Source organism: Argopecten irradians, chromosome 15 (genome assembly GCF_041381155.1).
Source record: "Argopecten irradians isolate NY chromosome 15, Ai_NY, whole genome shotgun sequence".
In the NCBI taxonomy this organism is placed as follows: domain Eukaryota; kingdom Metazoa; phylum Mollusca; class Bivalvia; order Pectinida; family Pectinidae; genus Argopecten; species Argopecten irradians.
Window position 1 is genome coordinate 32,359,589 of NC_091148.1, and position 14,477 is coordinate 32,374,065.

At 35.4% G+C, this 14,477-nt stretch overlaps 1 protein-coding gene across 3 annotated transcripts; it reads right to left on the minus strand.

The window, feature by feature from the left end:
* Positions 1-5,081: 5,081 nt before the first annotated feature.
* Positions 5,082-14,471, minus strand: LOC138309409 (uncharacterized). Of its 3 annotated transcripts, none has more exons than XM_069250597.1 (7): positions 14,316-14,471; positions 12,989-13,054; positions 12,099-12,307; positions 11,388-11,815; positions 10,755-10,883; positions 10,354-10,476; positions 5,082-9,469 (listed from the first exon to the last, which is right to left on the minus strand). In XM_069250597.1, the coding sequence occupies exons 2-7, from the start codon at positions 13,010-13,012 to the stop codon at positions 8,481-8,483; spliced, it is 1,902 nt and encodes a 633-aa protein (XP_069106698.1). In that variant the 5' UTR covers positions 13,013-13,054; positions 14,316-14,471; the 3' UTR covers positions 5,082-8,480. The 3 variants fall into 3 exon arrangements, with proteins under 3 accessions (XP_069106698.1, XP_069106700.1, XP_069106699.1); XM_069250599.1 differs by having other exon boundaries at positions 14,291-14,467; XM_069250598.1 differs by having other exon boundaries at positions 14,244-14,467.
* Between the last annotated feature and the right edge of the window lie 6 nt (positions 14,472-14,477).

Here is a 14,477-nt window from a genome sequence, read left to right on the forward strand (position 1 = left end):
TCCTTTTGACCTTGAATATACATGTAGGCCAAGGTCAATCATATTAACAAACTTATTTTTACGTCCTATTAACAGCCAGGGTCATGTAAGGACGTGCCAGGTTTGTTGGTGGAGGAAAGCCGGAGTACCCGGAGAAAAAACACCGACCAGCGGTCAGTACCTGGCAACTGCCCAACATGGGATTCGAACCCGCTCCCCAGAGGTGGAGGGCTTGTGGTAATATGTCGGGACATCTTAACCACTCGGCCACCGCGGCCCCATTGTAGGCCAAGGTCAATCATATTAACAAACTTAATGTTATATGCCTGATATTAGGTCTCTAAGCCTCCTAGACCTTCACAAAAAGTTTTCTGAAGTTTTGAAGATTTTTGGCCCTTGTGACCATGAATGAAGGTCAATGTCATTCATATATTAAACTTGGTAATCATTTATGGTAGCATGCTAAAGACCTAATATTAGGCCTCTGGGTTTTCTAGAACTTGAGAAGAAGATTTCTTAATGACTTTTCCGCAAAATTGCTCTTTTGAACTTCGACCATTACCTGAAGGTGACATTTTACAGGAAAGTTATTTGTTATTTGTCATAAGTTAATTGTTCCATTTGTCATATGTAATTTGTACCATTTGTCATAAGTTATTTGTTCAATTTGTCATAATACATAACACATCCAAATAAGGAAGAAATTCGTTGAGCCGTTAACGAGATATTAGCATCAGTTAAAAATCGGAGGTGAGGTCATAGCGGCCATATTGGATTTTTGACCAACCAAAAATGCTGCTGTCGCACCTTCAACACATGCCCTACACTATGCTGACATGTTCAATTTCATGTATCTTACAATTTCGGAGATCCTTTGTATACAACTTTCTGTGCAGAAGACTAAAAAAACAGAACAAAACAATAGGTCTTTTCACCCGTAGGACTAAAGTGAAAAGCTCTAATAATGCCTAGTAACTCTGCCTGTTTAGATATGTAACGTCATAGAGAGACTTTACATATTTAAGAAGGATCTTTGTACATCTTCACTAGAGAACATTGTGAAACATAAGGTCAACAAAGCGGGTTGATTGTCGGCCAGTGGTGGGTACTGAATTCCATAACAGCAAATTGTTGTTGTCGATTGTAAATTTTTATTTACATGTAATTTACCTCTAGTCCTGGTCAAGATTAGCATATCACCTGATTTCAGAGACAAGTATTGATCTTGGAACAGATCAAGCACTTTTAAAAATTACTAGGGATTTACTCCTAAAACCTCCACTGAATTTTAACAGTTTTGGTTTCTTTAATCCATATACTCGTATAACCCGTATAACCCCAAAAAGCCAAAGGCATATAGAAATTTCTCTGCGTATCGTTAGTTATATAATCATAGCTTTATCAACGTCACTCAGCAGTTTACGAACGTAATAGAAAATCAAAGTTTAAATCATGAAAAAACTGTCGACTCACTTTGAACAATACTGACTAGTCAAGTTTTAGCAAAATCATTACATGTATATTCAAAATTTATGTTTTTTCGAATGTGTCCAAAGCTTTGTTTTGGTGAGTTTGATTCCATGTGAAAATAGAAACGTATATATGCAGTATTTCCTCAGATCACAGGTTCCAGTGTACGGAACCAATCTAAGACATTTTTGTTTAGCCGATCAAAACTGGCGGTATATATATCATAAAGAATATTTTACTCTTAACTACTATTATTTGTAATACAATGTACATTGATTATCATTACAACTATACAGACCAACTACAGTTACCAAAACCATAAAAACTACACAAAATAAATATAAGACTGTTTTAGACTTGTTTTATTATGCTTTGACCTTATCCACCAGTAGGAGGTTGTTCAGAAAATCGCTGCGTTCCACCTGAAGACGTCAACAGTGGTTTCACAGGTAAAGCCTTCAGGGGATATTTAAAAAAATGAGGGGGCACCTACATCGAACTACAGTTCCATAGAACATATAGAAAATGAGAAGCCTACTGATTTAACATTGTAAGGGTAATAGCATGCTGGCAATTAATTTCCAAATTATGGCAGCATACTATCAATGATTGAATTCGAATAATTGGTTATTACTCAGGAATTGAATACGATTCAAATATGATTCTTACAAGTGTAATATTCTTTTGAATCATATAAATTTTCAATCTAAGCAAACCCATTGATAATGAAAATAAATCTTAATGACTAGTAAATCTGCTTTTTAGATAGATGACGTCATATAGATACAATCAGATTTAAGACAGAAGAACCTTTGTACATCTTCACTGGAAAACGTTATAAAACTCAGGTCAACCAGTGCAACGATTCTTTCTGAGAAAAAGCGGTAACAAACTTTAACTATCAAAATCCAAGATGGCGGCTGGGCAGCCATCTTGTTAACCGATCAGTCCCAAAATGCAATACGCACAACTAGAGTCCTAGGGGAACCAACATATGAAATTTGAGAAAGACCCCTTTAGTACTTTCTGAGAAATAGCGGTAACAAACTTTAACTATAAAAATCCAAGATGGCGGTCGTTCGGCCATCTTGTTGACCGATCAGTCCCAAAATGTAATATGCACAACTGGGGTCATAGGGGAACCTACATATAAAATTTAAGATAGATCCCTTCAGCACTTTCTGAGAAATAGCAGTAACAAACTTTAATTACCAAAATCCAAGATGGCGGTCGTTCGGCCATCTTGTCGACCGATCAGTCCCAAAATGCAATATGCACAACTGGGGTCATAGGGGAACCTACATATAAAATTTAAGATAGATCCCTTCAGCACTTTCTGAGAAATAGCAGTAACAAACTTTAATTACCAAAATCCAAGATGGCGGTCGTTCGGCCATCTTGTCGACCGATCAGTCCCAAAATGCAATATGCACAACTGAGGTCATAGGGGAACCTACATATGAAATTTGAGAAAGATCCCTTTTGTACTTTCTGAGAAATAGCGGTAACAAGAATTGTTAAAGGACGGACAGACAGACGTAAGGACGGACGGACCACGGACGAAAGGCGATTTGAAAAGCCCACCATCTGATGATGGTGGACTAAAAAGTCCCATCCACTCTGCTGACTTTCGCAAACGACTTTGCAGCGTACAAAGGCTATGTGGGCGACTATGATGCAGGACACAGTGAATAGAAGTAATATATGTTGCATAATGTGGAAGAAAAATAGAAATAAAATATTTGCAATGCCATATGAAACAAGGAGAGACAGTTGAAGAGGAAGCTTTGCGAAAAGAGACGAGACATTTAGACAGAGCTGTCATGGGAGATGACAATTTAAGGATGTACTCCTCTGAGAAGTTAAAATTTTCTTATATTAAACTCTATTTCTCGTATAGGTTTTTGGAAATAGGAGTTCATGCCATGTAAAAACAATATCAGTAAAAAAATGGTAAAACTGTGGGTGGCTCTACTCAAAGCGAAAAAAGACAGTTTCAAAATGGCCACCAAATGGGCCATTTCTTAAAATCCCCGTATAAAAAAATCCACTAAAAATAGAAATGATTTTTGACAAAATTTGCAACTGGCAACTTGCTACAGATATTGATAGATTTTATTTGAAAATCTCATAACTTCTTTGATCTACTGTATGTCGAAACGAGACTTCAACGGTACAGGGATCTGAGCATTAGATTCAGATTATATAATTATGGACCCACCAGAGTGCCCTCAGCCACGAAATCAGTATGCATTTTAAATTAGATGAAATTTGGAGTCTAAGGCTTTCCACCCTTCTCGTATATAATAGTACCATGTGGAATATCATTTTGATCGTTTTTTAATCTAGACCTCTTAAACGTCTGAAAATGGTCTTAGGGTACTCTGGTGGGTCCATGATTATATAATCTGTAACTACTTCTCAGATCCGTGTGGGTGCGATAGGAAGGGCTTGAAATTCCGAAATCAAAGTGTTTGGCAGAATATACAGAACAAGTATTGTGCTGGTTTTAATACCAACGATATCAATGATGTTTGGTTAGGACTAATGGGCCATCAATTAGAGTAGTATTGTGGTAAAGAAGCGGAGTGTACATGTATACAAAGAACCTAAAAAAAAGAGTAAGAGCACAAGCGACATACTTCAAGTAACTGATTAGAACGAATAGACGTACATGTATCCGGCCTACTAAGCCTGAGACGACACCATTATCGGTCTAAAAGTCTTTTGAGCTTACAATATTGCAGCTAGTAACTGATGACCACAGAAAATATTTACAGATCATCATCATTGCTTTATAAAAGAGGTCCATGGGCCTTAACGGTCATCTGACTATTGGCACAATACAACATAGTCATTTACAGATATTAGCCAAATTGACTCTTGTGACCTTGAATAAAGATCAAGGTCATTCATTTGAACAAACTTGATAGCCCTTCATCCCAGCATGCTACATGCCCAATATTAGTACCCTGGGCCTTCTGGATCTTGAGAAGAAGTTTTTTAAAGATTTTAGCCTTTTTTACCCCTGTGAACTTGAATGAAGGTCAAGGTCATTTATTTTAACAAACTTGGTAGCCCTTCATCCCAGCATGCTTAAGGCCAAATATTAGTGCTCTGGGCCTTTCGGTTATTGAGAAGAAGTCGTTTGAATGAAAAGTTTACGCACCGCGCACGATGGCGGACGGTGCATGATGACAATAGGTCATCCTGCCCCTTCGTGTCAGATGACCTAAAAATCAAACATACAGATAATTCAATTAGAAAGTGTTAAACGAAGATAATATTGGTGACTTGTGGTGCACAGATCCATGGTAGAAGATAACCAGTATATTGCATTGTGGCTGGTGTCTTCATCACTATCTCCAAATATTTCTTGGTTAATTTATTGGTCATATATTCATTTGTGCAGAAATAAACAAACTGAACATTGCTAGCCTGTTATCCTTAATCTGAGCGACTACTTTGTAGGACATTTGAGATGAACATGGGGGAAAAGGTTACCATCTGAGTACGACTAACATCTTGTTGGTTTGAAGAAGTCCAACAAAGAAACCATGAATTGGTTTAATCTAAATTTCCTCATTCAGCACAGGCTAAATCAAAAGCAACAAAACAATAAACGCTAAACAATATTTTCCAAAACAACGTTTTATTGTTTATACCAAAAGCATAGTAGAAAGTATACCGGATTTCATTATATAATACAGAAATATTGATCACATAAAGGTATAACATACTACAATGTCGTAGTGTCTGATAAAGTCTACTGATCGAGGCAGTGCTTGTCTTCAGTGTATTTCCTAAATATGTATCATAGAACCTCTACAACTTCCCTGGCCTCGAGTCAAAAGGGGACATAAAGTTGACATCCAAATGACACAAAATGATAACATATATTATTAAACTATATTATATAAAAGATTTTTTGAAAATAGATGACAAGTGTTTTCTAAATTATTGCATTTGATTTTGGTAACAAACTGTTTGAAACAGTTAGCAGCCACGTTATTTCATTGGCAGCATTACCTCACTGAAATACATTGATATGAACTATACAAGTATATTAATGTTTTAAAACTTAATTGTACGTAATTTTGAAAATTGTATAATGAATTTTAATCAATTTTAAACATTTCACTGCTTCTTTTCCAAATTTCACTGCTTCTTTTCCAATTATCACTTGACCATAACATAATATGGACACCAAGATAAAATAAGTTGGGATTATATATCCTTGAGCAACAGATTGAAATCAAAACCACACATCATGGAATTTATATATGTCCACCGTATTAAGACTTAATCTAGCATGTGAATCATTTGCTGTATACTGATTAATGTTATTTTAGTATGGCTGATATTTTTATGATTTCACTGGACACTGACATGGTGGTGACTGTTTGTAGGAATTAATGAGTAGATTATAGATCGGTAAATAATATTTTAGCACTTTTCACTCAAGATATTTTGCACCAACGTTAGACTGCATGAATAGTGCATTCGTCACTGTGCTAACCTGTTAATAAACAGCTTAACATTAAAATTTGACTGTGCCAAAATAAGAACCAATAAGTATACCAGATACCATATGTAAGACAGACGTATTTCGCGAAGTGACCTAAAACGTCGTATCAAATACCTACGTAGGGAAACATTGATAGTAATGTTATACATCAACAAGGAATGTTTTTATAAGAATTGCTAAGTGTTTTTTTTTTTAAAGTTGTAGAAAATACTAAAATACATGTATCATAAATACCCCCCTTCCCCCTTTAATAAGTCTTGTTATTTTGACCTGCTTTATTATTAATATGTGGCTGAAAAAATGTAAAAGGATTTGAAAAAGGTTCCCATCTTTATAAAATCTTTAAGAAAAATACCAGGTAGTATCTCTGCCTTCTGATATCAAAGAATTATTACCATATAAACGTCCACCTATCTTAGGGACATATCCGTCAACGGTGTCACACATATATTATTTACTGATATAAATCTTTAGTTATATACCACCTGGATTACCGAGGATGCACATTCATAAAATATAGACAAATTGAGCCTTGAAGGCATGTTTTATCCTGGTTTGTGTCTAGAAAACAAATCTAAATATCTGATTAAATAATTTAGCCTACAAAAAATGCTGATTCACCATCCATCAACTTTCAAATAAGCCTTTTCCTAACTTTAGTTCTGAAGTGGAATGGGATTATCAAGACTAAACATAGTATTGCTATATTCAATGATGTGTTAGTTAATTAGAATGGGAAACTTTTCAAAAGAACAGATTTAGAAGCAATTCACTTCCTCTCAATTCAGCACTCAGTATTTATGACAAACAAACACATATTGTAAACATATGTACATATGACACGATGTTGCATGATCTTTCTAATGTAAAGAGAATGCCATCACAATACAACATTGATGCTACAAGCTACTCTAAATGACTTATAAAAAACAAATGTATACTAATAAGCTTCCTGAAGCTTGAACTAAAACCAAAGGATTCCAAATTATTATAACGCATATTAAAATAAAGGTCCAGCATTACATCCATATCTATAACCATGGTATTTATTATCTGCATTTTAAAACCTTTTCAACATCATTTCTACTTCCTAATCCTAAATGTAGAAAAAATCAACAAAGATTTTGATTATATTGACAGATTTTCTTTTCAAAAACTTTCTTCCTTCGAACTCAAAAACAATTGTAACAAAAAGAAATCTCATAAGGGATCATTTTCACTCCTATACATTTCTGAATCCAGCTAATACTGAAACTGACTATTCTGTTTACAACTTTAAAGAATTAGAAAGAATATAACGAACCTTTCAACAGTAACTTCGGTTAGTATGATAATTCATTAAAAGACTATTTTTTCTCTTTATAAAGGATCATGGATGGTAGAAATGCAACCACTTTTCTACATATAATTATTCATTATAAATATACATTTGATTGATGTGTTTTTTTTCTATAATGAATCATATTTACTGGAATCTTCATTTGTAACAATCATAAAGTTTATCAAACTTCCTTAATTTTGGAATTGTCAATAAAAAAACATTTGATAGTCATGGATTTCAGGTTTTGATAATGGATTTCAAGTGATACATATTTAATATTTTGCTACTAACATGTGCCTTTGAAAATTTTAAAACTTCTCTTTGTTGAGCAGGAAAACTTTGCTTATAAATGACCTGAACTTGACTTCAAATATTGCAGCCTACGCAAAACACAAATTCTAACAGGTCTATTCATATCATGTGTAAGTTTGATTGCATTTTTTCAATTATAACAGATTATGTTGAAACAAAACTGTTTTTAAAATCTATAGAAACAGGTATCTAAATCTGTATCTTAGACAGGTATACATTTTATTTAATGAAATTAAACTTCATCACTCTATTCAATTCCAATGTTTTCCAAATAAATTGTATGAAAATTTTTCAGCTAATCTTGAATTCAATAGGATATTCTTTAAAAATCACAAATGATTAATGAAAAACAATAAATTTCATAATATTGGTTTTAGCATATGCAATCAACACAATATAGTCTAATACAAACGTTTAGAAGAAAAATCTATTTTCAAAAAATTTCAATCGGCACATATATATTGGGTTGTTATATATAAGATATTTACATCCATGTAATAGAAATGTTTTTCATTTAATCTCTTGGTAGTAAGATGTATCTGTAATAGTGATTCTTTGTAGGATTTAAACTGCAGATAACGATTAACTATTGATGCCTTAGATGTGTGAGAGAAAAAATGCCATGATTTGTTGATTTTACATCTATCTAAGAACTCATTCTCCATTTCACACACACAACAGGCAATAAAAACCTTCTAAAACGATTTAACAAATGTAAAGTATTTTTTCTCAAAATAAAAAAAAAACTTGCCATCTTTCTGACCCTCAACAACTTTCGCTGACAAGATGGAGACTGATAGCTATATAGCTCTATAGTCAGATTAGGCAGTTCATTGTCAGTTAATCTCTAAATCTCTCTTATTTATGTAATCAAGGACTAGTCGATTCCTCCTGCAGAACATCCCTGGATTTCCTTTTCCTTCCCCTACGGTTCACCTTGACACCAGTGAAATCCACACTGGTTTTACTCGGACTTGTCTCACTGCTCTGATTGTCACTGGTCCCATTGGTCACATCTTCACCACCGTATCCCGAGATTCCATCCTCCTCAGACTGCTGGACAGGAGTTGCCTCCCCTTCAGGTGACCCAGAGTCATCTTCATTGCTCACTAACTTTTCCACAGATTTGTCCTTTGGACTGTTGGAATGGTGTTCATCCTCACAATCCTTTGCACAGTCTCCTGGAGAGTCATTTGTTCCTGTTGCATAATTCAGAGCTGAATCTCCGTCCTCATCCATCGCCTGCTCCATCTGAATTACAAATTCTTCAGAAGGATCCGTGCGAGGGATCTCTCGAGGTTTGCGTTTGCGACCTCGGCGAACTTTTACTTTTAAACCTGAAGAATTAACATCCCCGTGCATTTCAGAAGAATAATCTTTCAACACTGTGTAATTTGTTTTCTCTTTTTCTCCGTTGGTATCTTGATCCTCTGTCGACTCCTCAGTGGTTCCAGACTTTGACAGATCCTGCGCTGAAGTAATGACATAATTCATGGTTGTTTCACCACCAGATTGCTGTGTGATTGTCGTGGACAGATCTTCAGGGTAGCTGTTGGAAGTTGAGGCAGCATCACTGGACATATTGATCACGTAATGGGTCGGATTGTCGACCACAGATTCCTCTGAAGACATCTGCTGTGGAAACACCACAGAAAGCTGGCCTGCGTCACTTTCTACTGGGTTTGGAGCGATTCTCCTGAACCCGGAGGGGGACCCGTACCCAGAAGGAGAACAGGAGCCCTCGCCCCAACTCTGCTCTGTTTTAGGAGCTGTGATGTCCAGTAACTGCTCAAAGCACTCTGACTTCCTCTTCAGAAGAGCTTTCTTAGCTTCAAACTCACGCACCTTCCTCTGTAGTTCTGCAAGAGAAAATGTCATGAGATGCTGGACCATATATATAAAATTACAATTATGAAAACAAATTTCTATACTAAGTTGCCATATATAAAACTATGATTATGAAACCAAATTTCTATACTAAGTTGCAGAGTAATTGCTATCCCCACAACTGCATTCCAATTAGATTCGTTTTTATGGATGTTAGTCTGTCTTTGCTTATTGCAGAGTTATATCCCTTAGGCAGATATCCATTGTGACATCATCGTTTTGTTTTATAAGGAATAGATTTTTTATTTTGTTGAGGTTATGAGGTTATAATGATAATGGCTTCGCTGGGGTTACATAATTTACATGGGCTCCATTATACCCTCAAAACCTCAACAAAATAAAAATATATTCCATATATTTACAGTTTTTCACGTAAATAAATATTATCTATTCTCGCGGCAGTTGCATATTTTTTATTACAATACCCATATTTTTTTTTCTCCCGTCATCGTCAACGAATTCGATTGAACAGCTGATTGGAATCTAGTCATTCATATGTTCCCATCAAATGTGGATTCATGACCCCAAGTTGCTACGCCATCGGCTATTCCCGTAACAATAGAATCGCCGCACATGTTGTGCTATCATTATACCCTGATATTGATAATACTAGAAAGCATGGTTATTGAGTCCATGTCAGTGCAAACTGTAAATATTCTTAAATAAATGACATTACGCTCGCAAACACAACGTCACAATCAAACCTTCCCTCAAGGGCAGATAACTCTGTAATATGCAAATTCATAGTTCAAGCATTCATCACCACAGCTATTACATCATTATAGAGTAATAATCTTCTACACTACAACTCGCTGTTTACAGTCCTTTCTTTTTCTGTTTATGTAATACACAGTACCTTCCATCTCTCGGTCGAGTTTCTGCCTCTGTCGCTCCATGTCTGTTTGGTGGGCCTCCAACTTGTACTTAAGTTTCTGCATTAAGCCTAGCTCCTTTACAATCACAGAGATCTTCCTCGAATCTGCAACAATTCAAGATAATTCTTGGGGTCATTTAATATAATGACAATGATATTATTTCTATGAGACTTACATGCTCTTCAATAAGAGGATCAAGTGTATATGTTAACAACTTACATGACAACCTTGGCACCAGTTGAATAGGTAATGATTTAAATGAGTTTTTTCAGTACGGTGACTTTGGAGTCCATCTTTGATTTATAAGAGAAAGTGTCATATTTTTCAGAGAGTCTAAAATTAACAACCCTTCTTGAGCTGACAGCCATCCCTTGATACCTACCTGACAAAGGCACCTGTCGTTTGATCATCCCATTCTTGAGCCCGTCTAGAGAGGCCTTGATTTCCCTGAAGAATTCATCAACCAGACCCAGCTCTACAATCCCCTTCCAGAGGAGGCGGTCTTCACAATCTATATAAACACAAATCATCATATGACTAAAATGAGCAGTTTAATATTGTAGCACTACTGACACCTTGAAATCTTAGTTATGTCATAGTCATACCAACAACTTGCACAAAATACATTTTCCCCAAGAGTTTGGATTAATTCCACATTTTACAGTAATCAAGCAAATGGTATCAAACTTGTGTGTACATGTATATATATATATATATAACAGTTTCCTATGAACACTTTTAGTGCAAAGGTCCTTATATTACGATAAAAAATATTCAAAATCAAAACAATGCCCGTAATTGAACACTTTTTTTTCATGACTACAGATTGGATTTCTTACTAATACCATAATGCTGACCAAGTATAAAAGTGAAAATGTCATGTAAATAGCCAAACCTCCATATAAATACTAATGAAACAGGGTGAGCCAGAGAAGATGTAAACTTAACAATACTTTCTCCCCTTTTCATGGCATGGGTATAAAAAATTCTTTATGAAGTACCATGACAAACCTACCCTCCTCTGTCATATCCATATCTCCCTCGTCTGGTGGCACCATGGGGACGACCGGGGTGATATGAGTGGGGTAGATATGTGGTAGGATCGTCTTGGTTACCCTCGAAGGACTGGCAGTATATGTCTTGTTGACAGACATACTCTGGGCCTGAAGCATCTGAAGCTGGAGCTGATTGACGTCTGGTTTCACGTCTTCCTCCGTGTCGCCGTTTGACCACTGGTCCTCGGACGGGATCTGCTTTATCTTCATCATGTTGTTTCCCTCGACCGTGGTGAATATTCCCAGTGGTCGGCTGAGCTTGGTCTCCTGTGGTAGTAGGGTGTCAGCAGCAGGTCCTGACCTTGCCCCAGGTGCCCTCGCTATACAACGTCCCGTACACATACTCTCATGGTTACTGAACTTCAGGATCCCGGAATCAATATACTTTCTGTTCAAACAAATAAGTATTTAATTGTCATCTGATATCAATTACTCTGTCTTTGCATATTACAGATTAAGTTGTCTTCCTTTGAAGGTAAGTACAGATTGTGACGTCATGGAACTACACTGTGACTAATCTTATCTTATATTAGTGCTGCAAATCAAATAAAATATTTCATGGATGAATCAAATTAATCAAAGATCAATGATTGAAACCATGAAAATCTTACATTTCTTTAGTCAAATAAAATTTAAAATGAAGTTTTTGATTGAAGATCAACGTTCCTTACCTCAACTGAAATCCGTTGAGCCGTACGGCGTTTTTCCAGTCTTTTAGCCTTGCCTTTTCTCCCATCACTGAGAAGCGTTTGGGAGTGACAAACATGCCGTTGATCTCGATGCATTCTCGGTGAATTCCTGGACAGAAGAATCGGTCACGGTGGAGGTTTCCAACAAGATTTCCGCATGTTACAGTCAGAATGTTGTCATCTGGTAATGGCTGCAAAAACAATGGAATATGATGCAAGGTTCTCACTAAGTCTTTTAATAGATGGTTAGAAATAAATAATAGGTGGTTGGGGCCACAGGCCCCAATGGTGGCCAATACTTATTTCTGACAAAAATAGTTGGTTGTAAACAAGGAAATAGAAGGCTGTTTTTGCCGGCAACCGGCTTTTAACGAGAACCCTGATGATATCTGAGAATGTCGTCTCATTGGCAGGGCTATGTGTCTGTGAGCTTACTAAGGATGATTTAGCTGTGTCTAGCTGTATCAATTATTTCAATATATATAGATCTACTGTTTCATCTTCCATGCTATTGCTATACAGTAAGCTATAATACAATACTGTATTTGTCATAATAAGCGCCCATATCCTGAAAGTGCCTTTCCACTATTCTAGATGATTGAACACATCATAAACATTTTACCTCTAATCTTACATTTGTTTTATCAAAAAATTTCTTAGAATTAATCAAATAAATTGAATCAGTTTCAATCTATGTGCATATGTCATATTTACAGAGTTATCTACTCCTTAGTGTGAGTGCATACTGTATTTTATTACTTTTTGAGCGAAAATTATGTCAATTTCTCTGAAAACATGACTTTCAATACCAGTAGTAAACGTAAGGGAGATAACTCTTATGTGAAAATGAGAATAGTAGTTGTGTACTGTACCTTTAAGACCTCCCTCATCCTCATTGAAACAGTTTACATTAAATGTCATATATATATTTCCAGGATCTGAAAAAAGCAATTATGTAGCTGTTACATCTTACTTATCATTTCCAGGTGTAAATCAGCATCTCAAGGTTTTAAAAGAGGGAGAAAAAAATACTTTTAACGTTATATACTGTAGTATGTAATGTTTTTTCTCCCTTGTTTAAAACGAGATGCAGACACCTCTGACTAATTCAAATAAATGTAAGTAAATTATCTTAATTATAACACTGAACAACAAAACTAATAAAATTTGATGAAATGAAAATGAAATGAATGTGCAATGTATTAAAGGTGCTACATGTACATCGTTGACGAATGGTCACACAAATTTTTATCTTTAAAAACAGGATCAGAGAAGTTCGTATTTTTCTTCTGTAACAGAGGTTATATACACTTCCTACTTACTTTACACTTTTACCATCATTGGAAAGTTCTAGTTTTTTATTTTAGTTAAGAATAAAAGTATTATATATAATTTAAAATTATCAATTGCATTATCCTGAAAATAATGAATGCCAATAATGACACTTTAAATGCTCTACATGTATATCATATGGAATTAGTTAGTAGTCATTTGATATGTATTTCTGTGTTAATTAGATGTAGGCAATTAATATGAATTATTGTCAAATTTTTTTATGCTCTGTCAGCGATGTAGCATCTTTATAATTATTTTGAAGTGAAATGTCAAATAAAATCATGATCATGATCATTTTCAAAATATGCCTAATATACATGGTTGTGTTTATAAAATTTTTCAGCTATTATACTGTAGGCATCATTTTACTACAAAAAACTGAAATGTTATTAATCTAATGTCCTAATACTTTAAGCATTATATTCACTAAGTACATGTCGGAATTGTGAATATTAATTCCATATTTTATTGGCAAAAATATTTATCAATAAAATAATAAACACTTTAAACTAGATGATGAGGAAAACGTCATCCATCTCAAATCAACGGACGGCATATGACATTTCATATGACACGCCCCAAACCTCAGGCCACCTAGGACCAACGGCCAACGACGTCCGACCCATTTTAACATGACGTAACATCAATGTCTGTGAAGCATATATAAAAATAATTCAAAATATACAAAATAAAGACAACGTTTCATAAGTATAAACTACAAAACTTTGTAACAAGCAACGTTTGCGCCTTTTAGACAAGCACGTCTTTTTATGAATGGGTCTGTTTACTAGCCTAGCAGTAGCACAAACACAACACATTCGACCCCATTCGGTCCATACACTTCCTGGTTGTTGTAACGTTTACCTTTCTAAACGTTTTGTACTCCCACACTTCAAGACATTATCCCATGACGTTTTTAAGGGTAAAACGTCCTATTTCGTCGTTTCATTCAAGATGGACGTCCAAATTTATTCTTGATTACGGCCTGCTTTGTGACGTCATGCAACGTTCCGCAGTACACACGTT